This window comes from Alligator mississippiensis, chromosome 7 (genome assembly GCF_030867095.1).
Source record: "Alligator mississippiensis isolate rAllMis1 chromosome 7, rAllMis1, whole genome shotgun sequence".
Lineage (NCBI taxonomy): Eukaryota > Metazoa > Chordata > Crocodylia > Alligatoridae > Alligator > Alligator mississippiensis.
Window position 1 is genome coordinate 62,444,279 of NC_081830.1, and position 14,706 is coordinate 62,458,984.

A 14,706-nucleotide genomic window follows, 5' to 3' on the forward strand; every position below is an offset into this window, starting at 1 on the left:
GGTCTGACAGGACCTGCCCCTAATGAACCCATGCTGTTTGCTCCAGAGCATCATTCCCCCCTGCTGGCCTTTCACAGATGTGCTCGTGGATAATCTTCTCAAAGAGCTTCCCCAGGATCGAAGTAAGATGAATGGACCTATAGTTGCCCAGGTCCTCTCTCCTCCCTTTTTTGAAAATGGGGACCTTCTTCCAGTCATCTGGCTTCTGGCCAGAGCACCACGAGTGCTCGTAAAGCCATGCCAGCGGCTCCTCAATAGCCCCTGCTAATTCCCTCAGAACCCTGGGGTGGAGAGCATTTGGACCTGCTGACTTGAACATGTCCAACCCCTCCAGAAGTTCCCTAACTCGGTCCTCCCTGACCCTAGGCCTGATGGAGTCTCTCCTGATTCCATCCTGAATTTTGGTGGGGGAGTCCTGGCCCCTGCACAAAAAAATGGAGGCAAAGAAATTGTAAAAAGGTCTGCCTTTTCCTCTGGTGCAACCACCAGCTTGCCTAGTGTATCCTACAGGGGCCCCGCATTACCCGGTGTCTTCTTAATACTCCCTATGTATTTAAAAAAAGGGTGTCCTTGATCCTTGATGATAGCCCTAGTTCTTTATCTGCCTTAGCTTTCCTAACAGCCCCCCTACAGACCCAAGTGATGAAGGTATACTCCTCTTTGGTGATAGTCCCTCCCTTCCACTAGGTGTATGCCTCCTTTTTGGCTTTCAGGTGTTCCTGAATGCCTTTGAGCCACAGTGGCTTTTGAGCACTCTTGTCTCCTTTGATTTTCGTTGGGACTGTCACCCCTTGGGCTCAGAGGATCGTTTCCTTAAGGAATGACCACTCGTCTTGGACACCCAGTTCCCCTACCCTCCACGAGCCCAGTGCCTCTCCTACTAATCTCAACTCATTGAAGTTGGCCCTCTTGAAGCCAAGGGCTACTGCCTTGCTGCAGGCCCTTGACACCCTGCGCTGGATGGTGAATTCCAGTAGGCAATGATCACTGTCACCCAGGTGGTCAAGAACCTGGCGTCCCCTCACCAGGTCATCTCCTGTAGCCAGGACCAGGTCCAGTAGGGAATCCCCCCTGATGGGACTGTGCACCTCCTGGGTTAAGTGGAGGTCCTGTATCTCAGCAAGGAACCTTCGTGAGCAGTCTGACCTGGCTGACTGCTCCTCCCAGCAGATGTCTGGGTAGTTTAGATCACCCATGATGACTACATCGCTTGCCTTAAGTGCCTTCGCAAGCTGACCTGAGAATTCGCAGTCCATCTCTTTCCCTTGGTTGGGTGGTCTGTAGTTGACCCCCACTGTTAAGTCCTTTTCCCCATGACCCCCCTGTATTCTGACCCAGAGCACTTTAGCCTGCCCCTCCTCTGACCCCATCCTGTTGAGGACGTGTATTGCTCTTTGACATAGGGCGCCACACCCCTGCCTTTCCTCCCCTTTCTATCCTGCCTGTTTCGTCTGTAGCCCATAATGTTTACCGTCCAGTCATGGGATGAATCCCACCAGGTTTCTGTGAGCCCTACTATGTCCGGGTTTGTACTAGCTATCCGGAGGACAAGTTATTCCTGCTTATTCCCCGTGCTATAAGCATTAGCGTAGAGGCATTTCAGGCCTTGTATTGGTGCATGCACCCCCCTCCCCCCCCCCCCCCCCCCCCCCGATTCTTAGGACTATCCAGACCCCTGTCACTTACCTGGGGTACTCCTTATGTGCGTCACCGGTCTTGGCTGGGAGGTGTCCTCATTATCTCCTGTGGCCCCATCCCCTGGTGAAGCTAGTTTAAAACATGCCGTATGAGATCAGCCAACCTGAAAGAAAAAACACACTTGCCTTTAGGGGACAGATGTAGCCCATCCCTCCCAAGCATGTTCCCTGCATGAAAGTGTGGGTCATTGTCCAGGAACCCGAGGCCTGCCTGGCAGCACCAGCTCTGTAGCCGCTGGTTAACCTCACCAATGCAGGCCTCATGTCGCTGTCTGTGTCTACTTACTGGAAGAATAGAAGAGAATACCACCTGTGCCCCTGTCTCCTTGAGCTTGGCCCCCAAGGATGGAATCCCTGATGACGAGGACCCAGCGTTTCTCCCTTCTGGTGCTCTCTCTATGCACCGTCTGTGTCGTGTGTGGAGTGGAACCATCCCCACTGGAGGTATCCCCTTTGTCCTCCTCCTCCAAGGCTGCCAGGGCCTCATATCTTTTCCTGAGTTGTACCTGGGGAGCCTCCACCATGCTAGCCCGAGCAGCCCTGGTTCTGGTGGGTATGTTCTGCTGCTCCTCTGTTGTGCATCTCTCCTGGGGAATCTGTATGCTGGACACCTGGTCCTGCAGTGAACGGAAATAGGTGTCAATCACGTCCTCTGCAGCCCTGAACCCCTGCAGCCTGCTCACCTCAGCCTGGAGCTCCCTCACCTGCTCCTCCAGGGCCCTAAGCCGGGCACAGGATGGACAGGCAAGGGAAACACCAGACCCCTTCCCTACCACCAGCCTCTGGGTCCCCACCAGGCTGCCCCCACAGACAGAGTGGCAGGGGGCCACTGACCCTGCCATGAGCTCTATCAGGGCGGAGGCCCCAGAGGAGCCCAGGGCAGGTGGCGCCACTGCGGCGGGGGACCTAGCAGCTGTGCTCCACATCTGTACCACGTCCGTGGAGCTGAGTCTACTTCTCTTGCCTGTTGGAGGCTCCTTCTGGGCTGCTGCCACGTGGCCGCTTTATGCAAACGCCGGCGCAAATGCTGGCGTGCCCCTACAGAGGGCACCTATTTATGCACTCTGTTTGCGCATGCTGCCCGTGCGTGGCTCGGGAGTGCATCTCAGGAACGCAGCTCCCTGCTGGCTGAGCTAAAAGGGATCCGGGGGGCTTCCCCTCCAGATCTGCCTCAGCTGCGCCAGCTCCCTCTGTCCTCTGCCTTGCTTACCTTAGGGGGATCTGCTATTGCTGCCCCCTTTGCTGCCGTTGCCGGTGAGGTAAGGGGGCACATATGTGCCCGGCTCCTTCCTCACTCCCCTTGTCGCCCCCAATCAGTTAAGTCTGATACTATCAGTTAAGCCTGATACTAAATTCAACCAGGTTTATCTCAAACCAGTTTCAGCCATTTTCAGACTAGTTTATGTGCACTGAACATCTGTTCTTTTACAGGTTTAAACCAGTTTCTGATCACTTAAACCAGTTTGTGTAATGTCTGTCCCTAGCCAGGGTGATAGAGAAGTAGGTCTGGAAGGGATCTCCAGAGGTCATCTAGTCCAACCCCTGTCTGAAGCAGGATCATCCCTATCTAAATCATTTCATACAAACCAAAATCTAACCTCTACGTAAGACTGCCATGTAGTTTTCAAGGTGTGTGTGTATATTGTGTGTGTAGACAGATTCATGCTATATGCAGATATCTATATCTATTAGGGCTGTACAAAATTTTGCCGCCAGTTTTGTTTTGACGCTGTTTCAACCCGTTTCGAGGTCAAAACAGAACAGATATAGTTGAAACAGCCTCAAAACAAAATGAGGCAAGTTGAAGCGTTTAGCCGTTTCGATGCTGTTTCGACGTTTCGCCCATAGGCTATAATGGCGAAGGTTGAAACAGCCTATAACTGTCATTTCTGGCCTGATTTGGATGAAACCTGCAGGAATGGTAGCCCCTTCTGAGGGCATGAGGCCTGCCAAGTTTCAAGGAGATAGGTGCAGGTTTGGGGCAACCACACCCCAAAGTTCTGAAAACAAAACTTCTGTCACGTCTGTGTTAAGCCACAGTGGGGTCAAAACTGCAGGCATGCTAGCCCCAGCTGAGGCCACAAAGCCTGCCAAGTTTCAAGGAGATAGGTGCAGGGGTTTGGGGGAAACTGTACCTCAAGCTGCAGATAAGCAAAACTCGTGACATGGGTGACATTTTGTGTGTTAAGGCACAGCAGGGTGAAAGCTGCAGGCCTGCCAGCCCTTGCTGTGGCCATGAAGCCTGCCAGCTGTCAAGGAGATCGGTGCAGGGGCTTCTGGGTTCTGGGGCCCTGCACCTCTGGCTGCTGACCGGCAATACTCGTGGCATGGGTGCTTGTGCAACTGTCTGTCTTGGGGCATGGGGGAGGGTGGGGAAACTACTGCAGGCCTGGCTGCTAGGCTCAGCTGTGGCCACAAAGCCTGCCAGCTGAAATGGGTGCAGTGGGTGCTTGGAAGAACAGTTTCAAAGCCACATCGCCTAAGGTTTAGGCTCCAGCCACTCATAGATTGTAAGGCTGGAAGGGACCTTGGAACATCATCAGGTCCAGCCCCCTGTACCAAGCAGGAAAGATAACTGGGGGTCAGGTGACCCCAGGAAGGTGACTGTCCAGTCTCCTCTTGAAGATGTTGAGCCTGAAACGATCTTCCAGGAGTTTGGACCATTAGTCCGAGTTTTCCCCAAGGGTGCCCTGCTAAACAGCTTTTCACCGAGCCCTAGATGTACCCTTTTGATGTAGTGGTAAGCTGCTACCAAGTCCCCTCTGAGCCTTCTCTTTTTCAGGCTGAAGAGTCCCAGGTCCCTCAGACTTTCCTCATATGGGTAGCCCTTCTTTGGACTCTCTCAAGCTTTACCATGTCCTTGTTAAAGTGCGGAGCCCAGAACTGGACGCAGTACTCCAGCTGCAGTCTCACCAGTGCCAAGTAGAGCTGAGTAGAGCAGGAGAATCACTCTTTGCAATGGTTTTGCTGGAGATGCATCAATTGATGCATGCCAGGGTATTGTTGGCTCTGCTTGCTACAGCGTCACACTGTTGGCTCATGTTCATACTGTGGTCAATTATTACCCCCAGGTCTGTGGTGGCAAGTGGTGGGGGATCTTCAGTCCTGCTGCCTGATGAGAAGCACATCACGAGTTTTGCCTGTCAGCAGCTAGGGGTGCAGAGCCTCAGAACCCCCTTGTACCTATTTCCTTAACAGCTGGCAGGCTTTGTGGCTGCAGCAGGACCTAGCAGTCATTGCAGGCCCTGCAGTAGTTTCCCCACCCTCCCCCATGCCCCAAGACAGACAGTCCCACAAGCACCCATGACACGAGTTTTGTCTGTCAGCAGCTAGGGGTGCAGGGCGCCAGACTCCCCCTGCACCGATCTCCTTGACAGCTGGCAGGCTTTGTGGCCTCAGCAAGGGCTAGCAGGCCTGCAGCTTTCACCCTGCTGGGGCTTAACACACACAGTGTCACCCATGTCATGAGTTTTGCTTGTCTGCAGCTTGAGGTACAGTTTCCCCCAAACACCTGCACCTATCTCCTTGAAACTTGGCAGGCTTTGTGGCCTCAGCTGGGGCTAGCATGCCTACTGTTTTCACGCCACTGTGGCTTAACACATACATATGACATGAGTTTTGCTTTCAGGACTTTGGGGTGCAATTTCCCCAACCCCCCTTTACCTATCTCCTTGAAACTTGACAGGCTTCATGCGCTCAGAAGGGGCTACCATTCCTGCAAGTTTCATCCAAATCAGGCCAGAAATGGCAAAGTTATAGGCTGTTTGGACCTTCCCCATTATATCCTATGGGCTAAATCGTCAAAACAGTTTTGCCTTTTCGACCCTGTTTCGATGGAACAGAACAGCTGTTTCAAATCGAAACAAAATTTAAAACCGAACGCTGTTCCATTGAAACATCAAAATGAAATGCTGCTGTTTTGCACAGCCCTGATATCTATATCTATACCTGTATCTGTCTGCATATAGCATGAGTTTATAAGGATATTGAACTCGATAAGCATGCATAGTTTTAGCAAATATAATCAAAGAAGAGGAAGTAACGAGCTTGGATGAGGAAACAAGAGTGATGAAAAATGCTGGCAGTAAGTCTTGTAAGAAGTATTGTTACATTTTTGTAATGTTAGCAATATGCTTTCCTCTTCTGCCATGAATTATGGTGGGAGTAGTTTTTCCTCCTTCTTTGGCAGAAGGCAGGGAGTTGTGGCACCTCTAAGAGAGAAAGGTGTTATTCTGCCTTGCCTTCTGCCTGACTTCAGACTAACATGGCTAACTGCTTCTCTTGGGGCATGGTTGTCAAGTTCAAGATTCTGGTCAGAACTTTGGCGGTAGGTCACAAGTATTTGGGCGGGCTTGGAAGAGAAACCAAAAGATTGCCAGAACGGCACCTCTTGGAACCGTGAGCTATGGTCTGTTCGATTGTTGGGAGGTAAGAGCAGACAACAGTGACTCCAAGAAGGGTCTCCAGAGTGGCTGAAAGATGCTTTTGAGGAAGAAGAGAAAAAATGACTTTGTCTCCTTTTAGCCCAAGAAGTTCCTGAATTAAATTTAGACCAGAAAGCAAAAAAAAAAAAAATTTTTTTTGCAGCTTTTACAGAAAGGTCAGAGTAATTTTTAGGGACTCAAGTCACTATAAAGGATTTCTTGTGCTTTAATTTGATTTAAGCATAAGCATTACCTGTTTGCCTCTGTGTCTGGTGGTAGGAAGGTGAAACTTTTAACAGTTTCTTTTGTTTTTTATTTGCCTGTAAAAATTACAGGGGAAGGGTGGGGATCTCAGTCCTGATAGAATCCTTCTTTTGCTTAGCATTTATACCAAAAGTATTTTTACTGTGTCAAAATTGACCCATCACCTGATCTGTGGTATGTTCAGACTGTGTTGTCTGCCTCTTGTTTACGCTGTTTGCCACCTGGACAAAATCTTTGACAGGAAAATGTCTTAGAACCTGGGAAGTTTTTGAAGGCCTTTTGCTTTGGACTTTTAAAATTAGACTAACCAATGTTATAAAATAAAACAATAGAAAGGATATATGTTGCTGCTTTGAATTTGATATATTAAAAGAACAAATGTGTTGTTTCAGTATTAGGCAGATGAGGTTCTTTGGGTGAATCTGATATCTTTTATTACATCAACTAAATAGTTGGAGAACAATTTTTAAGCAGGCTTTTGGGTTCAAAAACCCTTCATCAGGCTAAGAAAATTTCAGCAGTTGATGTGTGCTCTTCCTGGATGGAATGAAAAGTAAAGAAGCCAGCGGCTGGGCTGGTATGCATACAAGGCAGGTAGTCAGTGAAAATGTAGATTGAGGAGTCAGTGGGTGGGAGACGGGCTGGGTGGGCATTAGGAGTTCTTCCAGGTTAACCATGTAACGTACTTCGTTAAATATTTAACATTAACAATGATGGCTAATGTGATAAATTAGTGGAAAAATAATTTGATTGTATAGTGTAGTTCTGAAAATAATAATGAGGAGTCAATTAAACAATAAGGAGGCTTCTAGATGCAGGAAAAAGACGGCATGATGGAATCCTATGCTGTACTGTGTCTTACTAGAGAGCTTATTTCTTGAAATGCACATGAATTTTAAGAGCTATTTTAGCTCTTGTTATGGTCTCCTTAGAACTTACAGGGCTCAATTAAAAAGGATGCTATACATTCAGACCTGAACTCTACACTGTATTTCACCATATCCTGACTCTGTGCACATTTCAAGCATGGGCCCAAAGTGCTCAGTGGCTTGTAAGGATGAGCAGTGAAAGGGAGGCAGCCAAATTCTGGCAACAGTTATATTAATGTATGTCAGTGGAATTTCTCGGGTAGCCAAAGCACACTGTATTGTATTGCTTCCTCCTCCCCCTTCCCTGCCCCCCACAATCCTGCAGTGATGACAGCCACATTTAAATCTGATTTCAAAATTCCAGTTGACTTTTGTTCTGCCAGATTTCTTGTTTTGCCTCCCCTGATGGCTGAGGAGCTGCAATTTGCAATGAAACTTTGAGATAATTCCATAATGATATAACTGAGAGAGAGAACTCTTTTTAGTGAATATACAAGCTTCCCCCCCCAGCTTAGGGCCTAATACTAGAATTATATTTAAGATCTCCTTGGGTGATCTCTTTGGACCAGATCTTTGTGAAATTGAAAGGAAAGGATCACTTTTAAAAAGAGGTTAGCATGAGGCAGAAACCAGTGTAAATAACTTCCTAATGCCAAAAATGAATGTTTGAAGTTGAAGGCAAGTGCTGACAAAGTTCACATACACAATTTATTTTTAGTCAGCATCTTCCATTATATTATTTACCTTGTCAAGTTGCTTTTAGTTACATAAAAGAATAACTTTGATTTGGGGTACCTGCTGTACTTTGGTTCTTTGATTTAAACATGTATTTATGACTTATTGATTAGTGACCTGCAGCAAAGGACTATTAATGGAGAACAGTTTCCTTTAGAAATGCAGCCACAGGCATGCAAAATAGTGATGTGAATCCTGTACTTTTTTTCAGTTGAAAACCAAACTGCCTAGTTAGAACTGCTAGGGAAACAATGCTTGTTGTTGGAAAAGCAAATGTAAGGCCAAATTCTGTTGCAACACCAATATAATATAGAGCTACTTCTCTTAAGTTGGAAGGAAAACCTTGATGGGAAACCAAGGCAGAATTTAGTGGTCTAATATTGGATTTGTTGCGTATTTTCTCCTTTTTATTCTGGCCTCCCACTAGTTTTACACTGGTCAGATTCTATATACTTGAAAGGGTTTGCACTTCATTCTCAATGACATTAGTGAGATGGGACTGGAGTGAGATGGAGACCAGCTTTCTAAAATGGTTCTGCCTGATGTTGAACATCCTCAATTTCCATAAAAGCCAAAGACAACCAGGGGCATAATATAGACTTTTAAAATATGTGCAGCAGCTCAGTGGCGAAGAATTGAGTATTTTGTGCATTATGCTTCCTTTTATTTAAAGTGGGGATGTACAGGAAAGAATGTTATTCTCCCTCTCCACCCCTGTTAACTGATAATTTGTTTAATCAATACTGCTGATGAAAACACAGTTGTTATTAACAATTGATGACAAACCTGTTGGCTTTTGAACATAGCAACTTTGAACAAGGCAGATGGTAAAAACCACTTTCAAGTACATTTCAGGATGAATGCCAGCCCCAGCAAAGGTGGAAAAGATGGATGGCCTGTTTGTGGAAGAATGAATTTACCTCTTGTGTCTAGCTGGACACATGTGATATCTTACACTAGTGTGAAATTTAGAAGGTTCCAGTGAGAGAGAAAAACATGACATAAACTTTAACCTTCTTTCTTCCAGACGTTTCTGACATTCATCACCAAAACTTCTGTCATGTTTTGGCTCACAGATCTCCAAAAATCTTCCTCTCCATTTATTTGTTTTCACCTGTTGCATATGCAGTTTTTAGGAGTTCAGAAGTTTTCATTGTCATTTCAATAAATGCATGCAAACACTAAAAAGAGGTTTCTGTTTGTCCTTAGACTGGGATAAGGCAACCTCATTTTCACTTCTGAAATGTGCAAGAAAAATACATAAACAAATTATCCAAAATTATTACTCTCTCTAGGCAATTAGAGCCTTTATGACTGCAAGTTCCTATAGGACATTTTTATACATGTATGTGCTGCAGTGCCAGGCACTTTGAAAAGTGCCCGGCACTGCGACGCATCCAGTTGTATTAGCAGTGAAATGCGCGTCAGCACTGAGAAAATGGCAGTGAACTAAAACACCTTGGAGGCTCCCGAGGCAACTTGTCTGGGGGGGTGGGAGGTGGGGCTGGCTCCCTGCCACTGCGCACGCTCCCAGGGAAACAGGGGGGACCCATGCCCCCTATCTGTGTGCAGGACAGGGATGGGCATGGGCTCCTCACTGCAGACTCGGGCTCCTCTACTTCCTGCCCTCCACCAGGGCTTCCGCAGCCCAGTTTTCCGGCTGTGTTTTAGCATCCTTTGATAAGACTTTGATGCCTCAAGGGCTGTATGTGCATCTCATTATTTTGGTGTTACTGTTGCAGTTTCCAAGACAAGGCTTGCAGCAGACTCAGCAGCAACAGCAGACAGCTGCTTTAGTCAGACAACTCCAGAAACAGCTCTCTAGTAAGTATGCCTCTGCATATGTGAGGGGCTTCTCTTTATGTACAGTTTCTTTTGCATATTTAAAATATGAAGAGTGAAATCTGAAGTAATACATCCTACTGAAGTTGACTTTCCTTGTGACCTGAATTGACACAGTAACTGTGACAGTAAGTTACCCTCCCCACATTGAATGTATTCAGTCTCCACACGAGTGCCAAGGTCAAAACTGAATCACACTAGGCCCAAAGCCTTATTGTTTCCCATCTTCAGTTTACTCCATTATCCCCATGCCTGATTTGGCAAGAGCATGTCAGGGATACAGCTGTTTATTTCCCCCCCACCCACCCTAAGATTTTCCAAAATGTTCCTTGCTCTTATTTTAAATGTTTAATTTTTGGACTGTTTCAAGTCAACCTGAATAAGTATGAGAATGAAAGCTAGTTTTGGGATGAAAAATCAGAAATAGAAAAACAAAGCTTTCAAAACTTCTGAATAGCTTTTGTTTTCCAATAGTGGGAACACTCCTCCTGTTTACCTTTCCCTGTCACAGTTAGTGGTTAACAATGGTTAATCACTGACAACAGAGCCCCTTCTACCAGCAAAGTGCCACCACGAAGCTATTATGCAGTAAACTGACCATAGGTGATATCAGGGTTTGAGTGAGTTGGAAAAGAGAGAAGCAGTTGGCCAGGTGAGCTTTTGATCTTTAGCTACCATTTTGACTTAAGTGTGTTCTGTGTGAATGGTGGCAGAGTGATGTTGCTCAGTACTGTCAGCCAAGGCAGAGTTGTGGCTTATGGAATCCTTAACATGAAGTTCATGATTGTATGGAGCTGCCCATTGTCCAAGCTAGAGTGGAACAATCAGCCTCAGACTAGAGCACAATAATTCTCCCAAGCACCAGAGAATAAGTGCAGTTATTAAAAAGGAGGACTGTTCAGAACTCGGGTAGATCTGGCAGCTGGACCAAGTGGGTCATTACTGGCTTTTTTTTATTTTGTAGCAAATTTTACTGCAGTCACAGTAATTCAGAGACCTATCAAAAGCAACACAGAAAGGGATCAGATGTAGGCTGTCAGCAGTCAGCCTGAGGGTGACATTCACTTTCCAAGTTCTAGAGTTATTATGAAAATGGAAAATACACAAGCTAATTTTGAAGCATTTACCTGCAAGCACCAGTTATAGCAACAGTTGGATGTAATTACTAAAACAGAACTCGAGGGGTCTTCAAGATCCAAGAAGGCCTAAAGGTAGAGTATTCAGCAGATATTGTCAGCATAAATGAATTTACAGGATAGAGATTTAGGCAGATTATTGACACAAGTTAAAAAGTGAACCTGGAGGCAAACCATCAAGACCTGCATGGTACTGTAATAAGAATAGAGCATTCTAATTTTCACTGCTGTTCAAGGCCAGTAAATTGGCCATATTCTATATCTAAGAATTCTTAAATCTTACTTCAACAGGATGAGCCTGTCATAGAAACTGAGGATAAAATCTGTATTTGAAACAGATACATGACTAAGAGTATGTCTATACTGCAGCACACACCCTTTGTAAAGGTATCTGGGCTAGCTTTCAAATGAACCAGCTCAAATACTGGAAAGCATAACTATGCTAGTGTGGCACTACCTGGGCTAATTTACTTCCCTCAATGCAGACTTATTTCAAGCTTTTGGTATCTTTATGTGGAATGTCATTGTACCATGTAGTCATGCATTAAGTTACTGCATTTCAGGAATAAAAGGTGTTTGGCATATCTAAGGATTAAGACCCACATTCATACAAGTCAGTGTTTTGAATTTGCCTGGCTAATAATTTTATGGATTCATAAAGTGGTGAAAGAATTAAGTTTGTCACTATCTTCAGCTTCAAAACCTGTGCTTAGCTGACACCTCACACCATGAACAATTTTTCATTTGTTGGCAAGCTTTTCCGTAGAAATTCTGATATGAATGTGACTGCCAGCGTAATCCTCATGGAACTTCAGCATATTCAGGCTTGAAAGCAGGCTGCCAGAAGGGCTTGCAATTGGGTCCCTAACAAGAAATGTTTTTCTTTCATTATTAGTTAAGAAACACATTTGGATAGTTCCCTAACAAATTGCAAGTGTCAGCATGCTGCCAGTTCAAATGAATGTGAAAAAGTAATGTTGCTTGGAGTGGCCTGATTTGCGTTATGGAATACATTCCTATTTCAAGGTTCCTTCATATTCGATTCTACAGACTTGCTGTGGTTGGCAGGAGCTCCTACCTGCTGAGTGCTGGAATATTTTTCTCTAAACTACTTGACCTTGGAAGGGGGAGGAGAAGAAAAAGACAGAAGTAAATATCCTCTCCTAGAGTTGTACATAATTAGGTGTTGGAATCTCATTACTTGTTTTGTTAACAGCAATTGCTTTGCCTTCAAATCTTAGTCATAAGGCTCAGATTGAGAATAATATCCTAATTACCAGGGTAAACTGGGCTGCAAGGAGTCCCGTGCTGCCATGGCTAAATAGCTTCAAGAGCCTGAACTAGTTTTTAAATGGCTAGACTGGGTATCTGTGTACAATCTTGCAATGCAATACAGAAGACCTCCTGACTTCAATGAAGGGTTCTCCATAAATGGAACAGGCAGCAACATATACGTGCTTAACTTTACTACCATGAGGACTGTGCCTGAAATCCATGAGGTAAATTCTCTGTGGTAACGTTCTGCATGTCTCTAAATGTTTCTAGGATTGAATCCATAGCGAACAAGGCCAAAATTACCACTGTCAGCATTGGACCTGGACTGCAAACACGCCAGTTTAATAACAATTGGAAGCAGTTCACACTCCTCAGGTCAATATTGTTTTAAGCTGTCTGCACACACAGGAAGTCTATGTGCATTGTTTTACATTTGTAAGGTTTCTCTTCAACTAGAAAGGCAGTACTCAATTTGTCTTCATGGCAAAAAAGGTTGAAACCTCTGTACAATTCTTGTTAAAAAATTTTTCTCCAGTTTTTCTGTTGAGAGTGAGAGGACATGCTCATAGATCGAAGAGGTGCACAAGGGAGATTTTTTTTGGCAAAGGAATACTTTCTGCAGAATAAATGAGGCCCAGTGTTTAAAGGAAGCTTATCTTGGAAAAGAAGTGTTACAAAATGGTTGTTTTTTCATTTGATAGTTTAGAAATTTCATGTGGTTACACAAAGCATTTCTTCTTCAAAAGGTTTCTTGAAGTGTCCATGCCTGCAATCCTGGTATAGGCAAAACCTCCCTAGGAAGTCAAAGGGAGTTTTGACAAGTAGGTGGGCAGAATCCAATTTGTAACTTGTGGTTGGTCAGCACAGAACAGTCGCAGAATCGTAGAAAATTAGGGTTGGAAAGGATCTCAGGAGGTCATCTAGTCTAGCCCCCTGCTCAAAGCAGGACCATCCCCAACTAGATCCATCACAGCCAGAACTTTGTCTAGCCAGGTCTTGAAAACCTCCAAGGATGGAGCTTCCACCACCTCTCCAGGTAACCTGTTCCAGTGTCTTACTACCCCTCACATTTTGGTGAATGAATTGCTCTGAGTCTTAAGTTGGCTTGTCCCTATTCTGATCTGAAAGAAGTTTCTGCAGATTTTTATATAAACTAGACATTGAACACATGCATTTCCCTTTATTTTTGTCAATTAGGTAACCAGCCACAACAAGGAGTGAATCAATATGGGCATCCTTCACACTTCTGAATCTGGAAGACAGGAACAAGATGTAGTGTTATGTTTGCACTGAAGAATAGAAACAAATCAAAATTCAATGCACTAGTTATTGCTAGAAAGCAAGTTTTTTTTTTTTCCTTTATTTTCAATACTTATTTTTTGTGCTGCAATTGATGTGAATAAGTAACAAAAGTGAAAGGTTTTTCTTTTGCATTTAACTAGATTTAAATGTATGGATTTGTGGGCCTATTTAAGGAACATTGTTGTTGCAAATTATATGAATTTGGTGCTTTTTTAGGGTACTGTTACTTTTAAAGAGGCTAAAGAATGCTGGATTTTATTTATTGATGAGGAAACATTTTTTGTTTCGTTTTGTCTTCTTTTTTTTTAAAAAAGAACTGTACTGGACCAAACTACTGAATTGAAAGGCACTTCTGATTCTGGCATAAAGGTTCCTTTTGTTCATTAAAATGTTCACCTCTTAGTTCTCTGACAGTAGGACAATTATTGATTTAAATTATGTTAATTTTGACTGTTTGTAATTTTCATAAGCACTTTATATAAAGTCCTTTGGTTAAAAGTACCATTTTTCTCTTGCTTTCATTGTGGTAAGAAGGTGCTGAAGTGGGTTTCTTGCTTGTATTAGAACTTCTTAAGGTTTATATAAAAGCCACAATGTATCATTAATAAACCTACTAGAAGTAGCAGTGCTTCATATTTTTTTCTTTTTTAAATATGTGCTATATAAATATATCTATATAGATCTATAATACTTTTTAAATTCAACTCTGTGACCTCTGAAAGTACCAAATGGAGTAACAAAGACCTGAACACAGTAGGCCTGTGCAACGCGGCTAGTATTCAATTCGGATTCAGCTGATTCGGGGGACAGTGGTTCAGTTCGGTGATTCAAATCACTGTCCCAAATCAATTTGGCCAAATCTCTGAATCAAACAGACCCCATCCCCCACCCATTCTCCCAGCCCCATCAATGGCTGTCTCAGCTGGCCCCAGCCTCCCAGCTCTTTTTTTTTTTTTTAAAGACCCCACTCGCCAGCTGCTGCCAGGTGAGGGGTGACTCCTGTTGCCCCCCACTGTCCTGTTCTGTTTGGGGGGCTGTGCTATGAGCCCCTATCCCCCACCCACTCTCCCATCCCTGCCATGTCTGCCCCACCTGGCCCCAGCTCTTAAAAAAAAAAAAGTGCCCTGCACTCACCAGTTGCTGCTGGGTGGATGGGGACAAT

The 14,706-nt window shown here is 44.8% G+C and overlaps 1 protein-coding gene across 5 annotated transcripts in view; it reads left to right on the forward strand.

Moving 5' to 3' along the window:
• Nucleotides 1–14,166, forward strand: part of MED12L (mediator complex subunit 12L) — a 310,161-nt gene extending 295,995 nt beyond the window's left edge. For 4 of the 5 annotated variants that reach the window (XM_019491778.2, XM_059731035.1, XM_059731036.1 and 1 more), the window contains 2 exons: nucleotides 9,732–9,813; nucleotides 13,440–14,166. In XM_019491778.2, the coding sequence (XP_019347323.1) occupies nucleotides 9,732–9,813; nucleotides 13,440–13,492 (135 nt within the window). In that variant the 3' untranslated portion in view covers nucleotides 13,493–14,166. The other variant, XM_059731037.1, reaches the window with a different exon arrangement.
• Nucleotides 14,167–14,706: the final 540 nt, after the last annotated feature.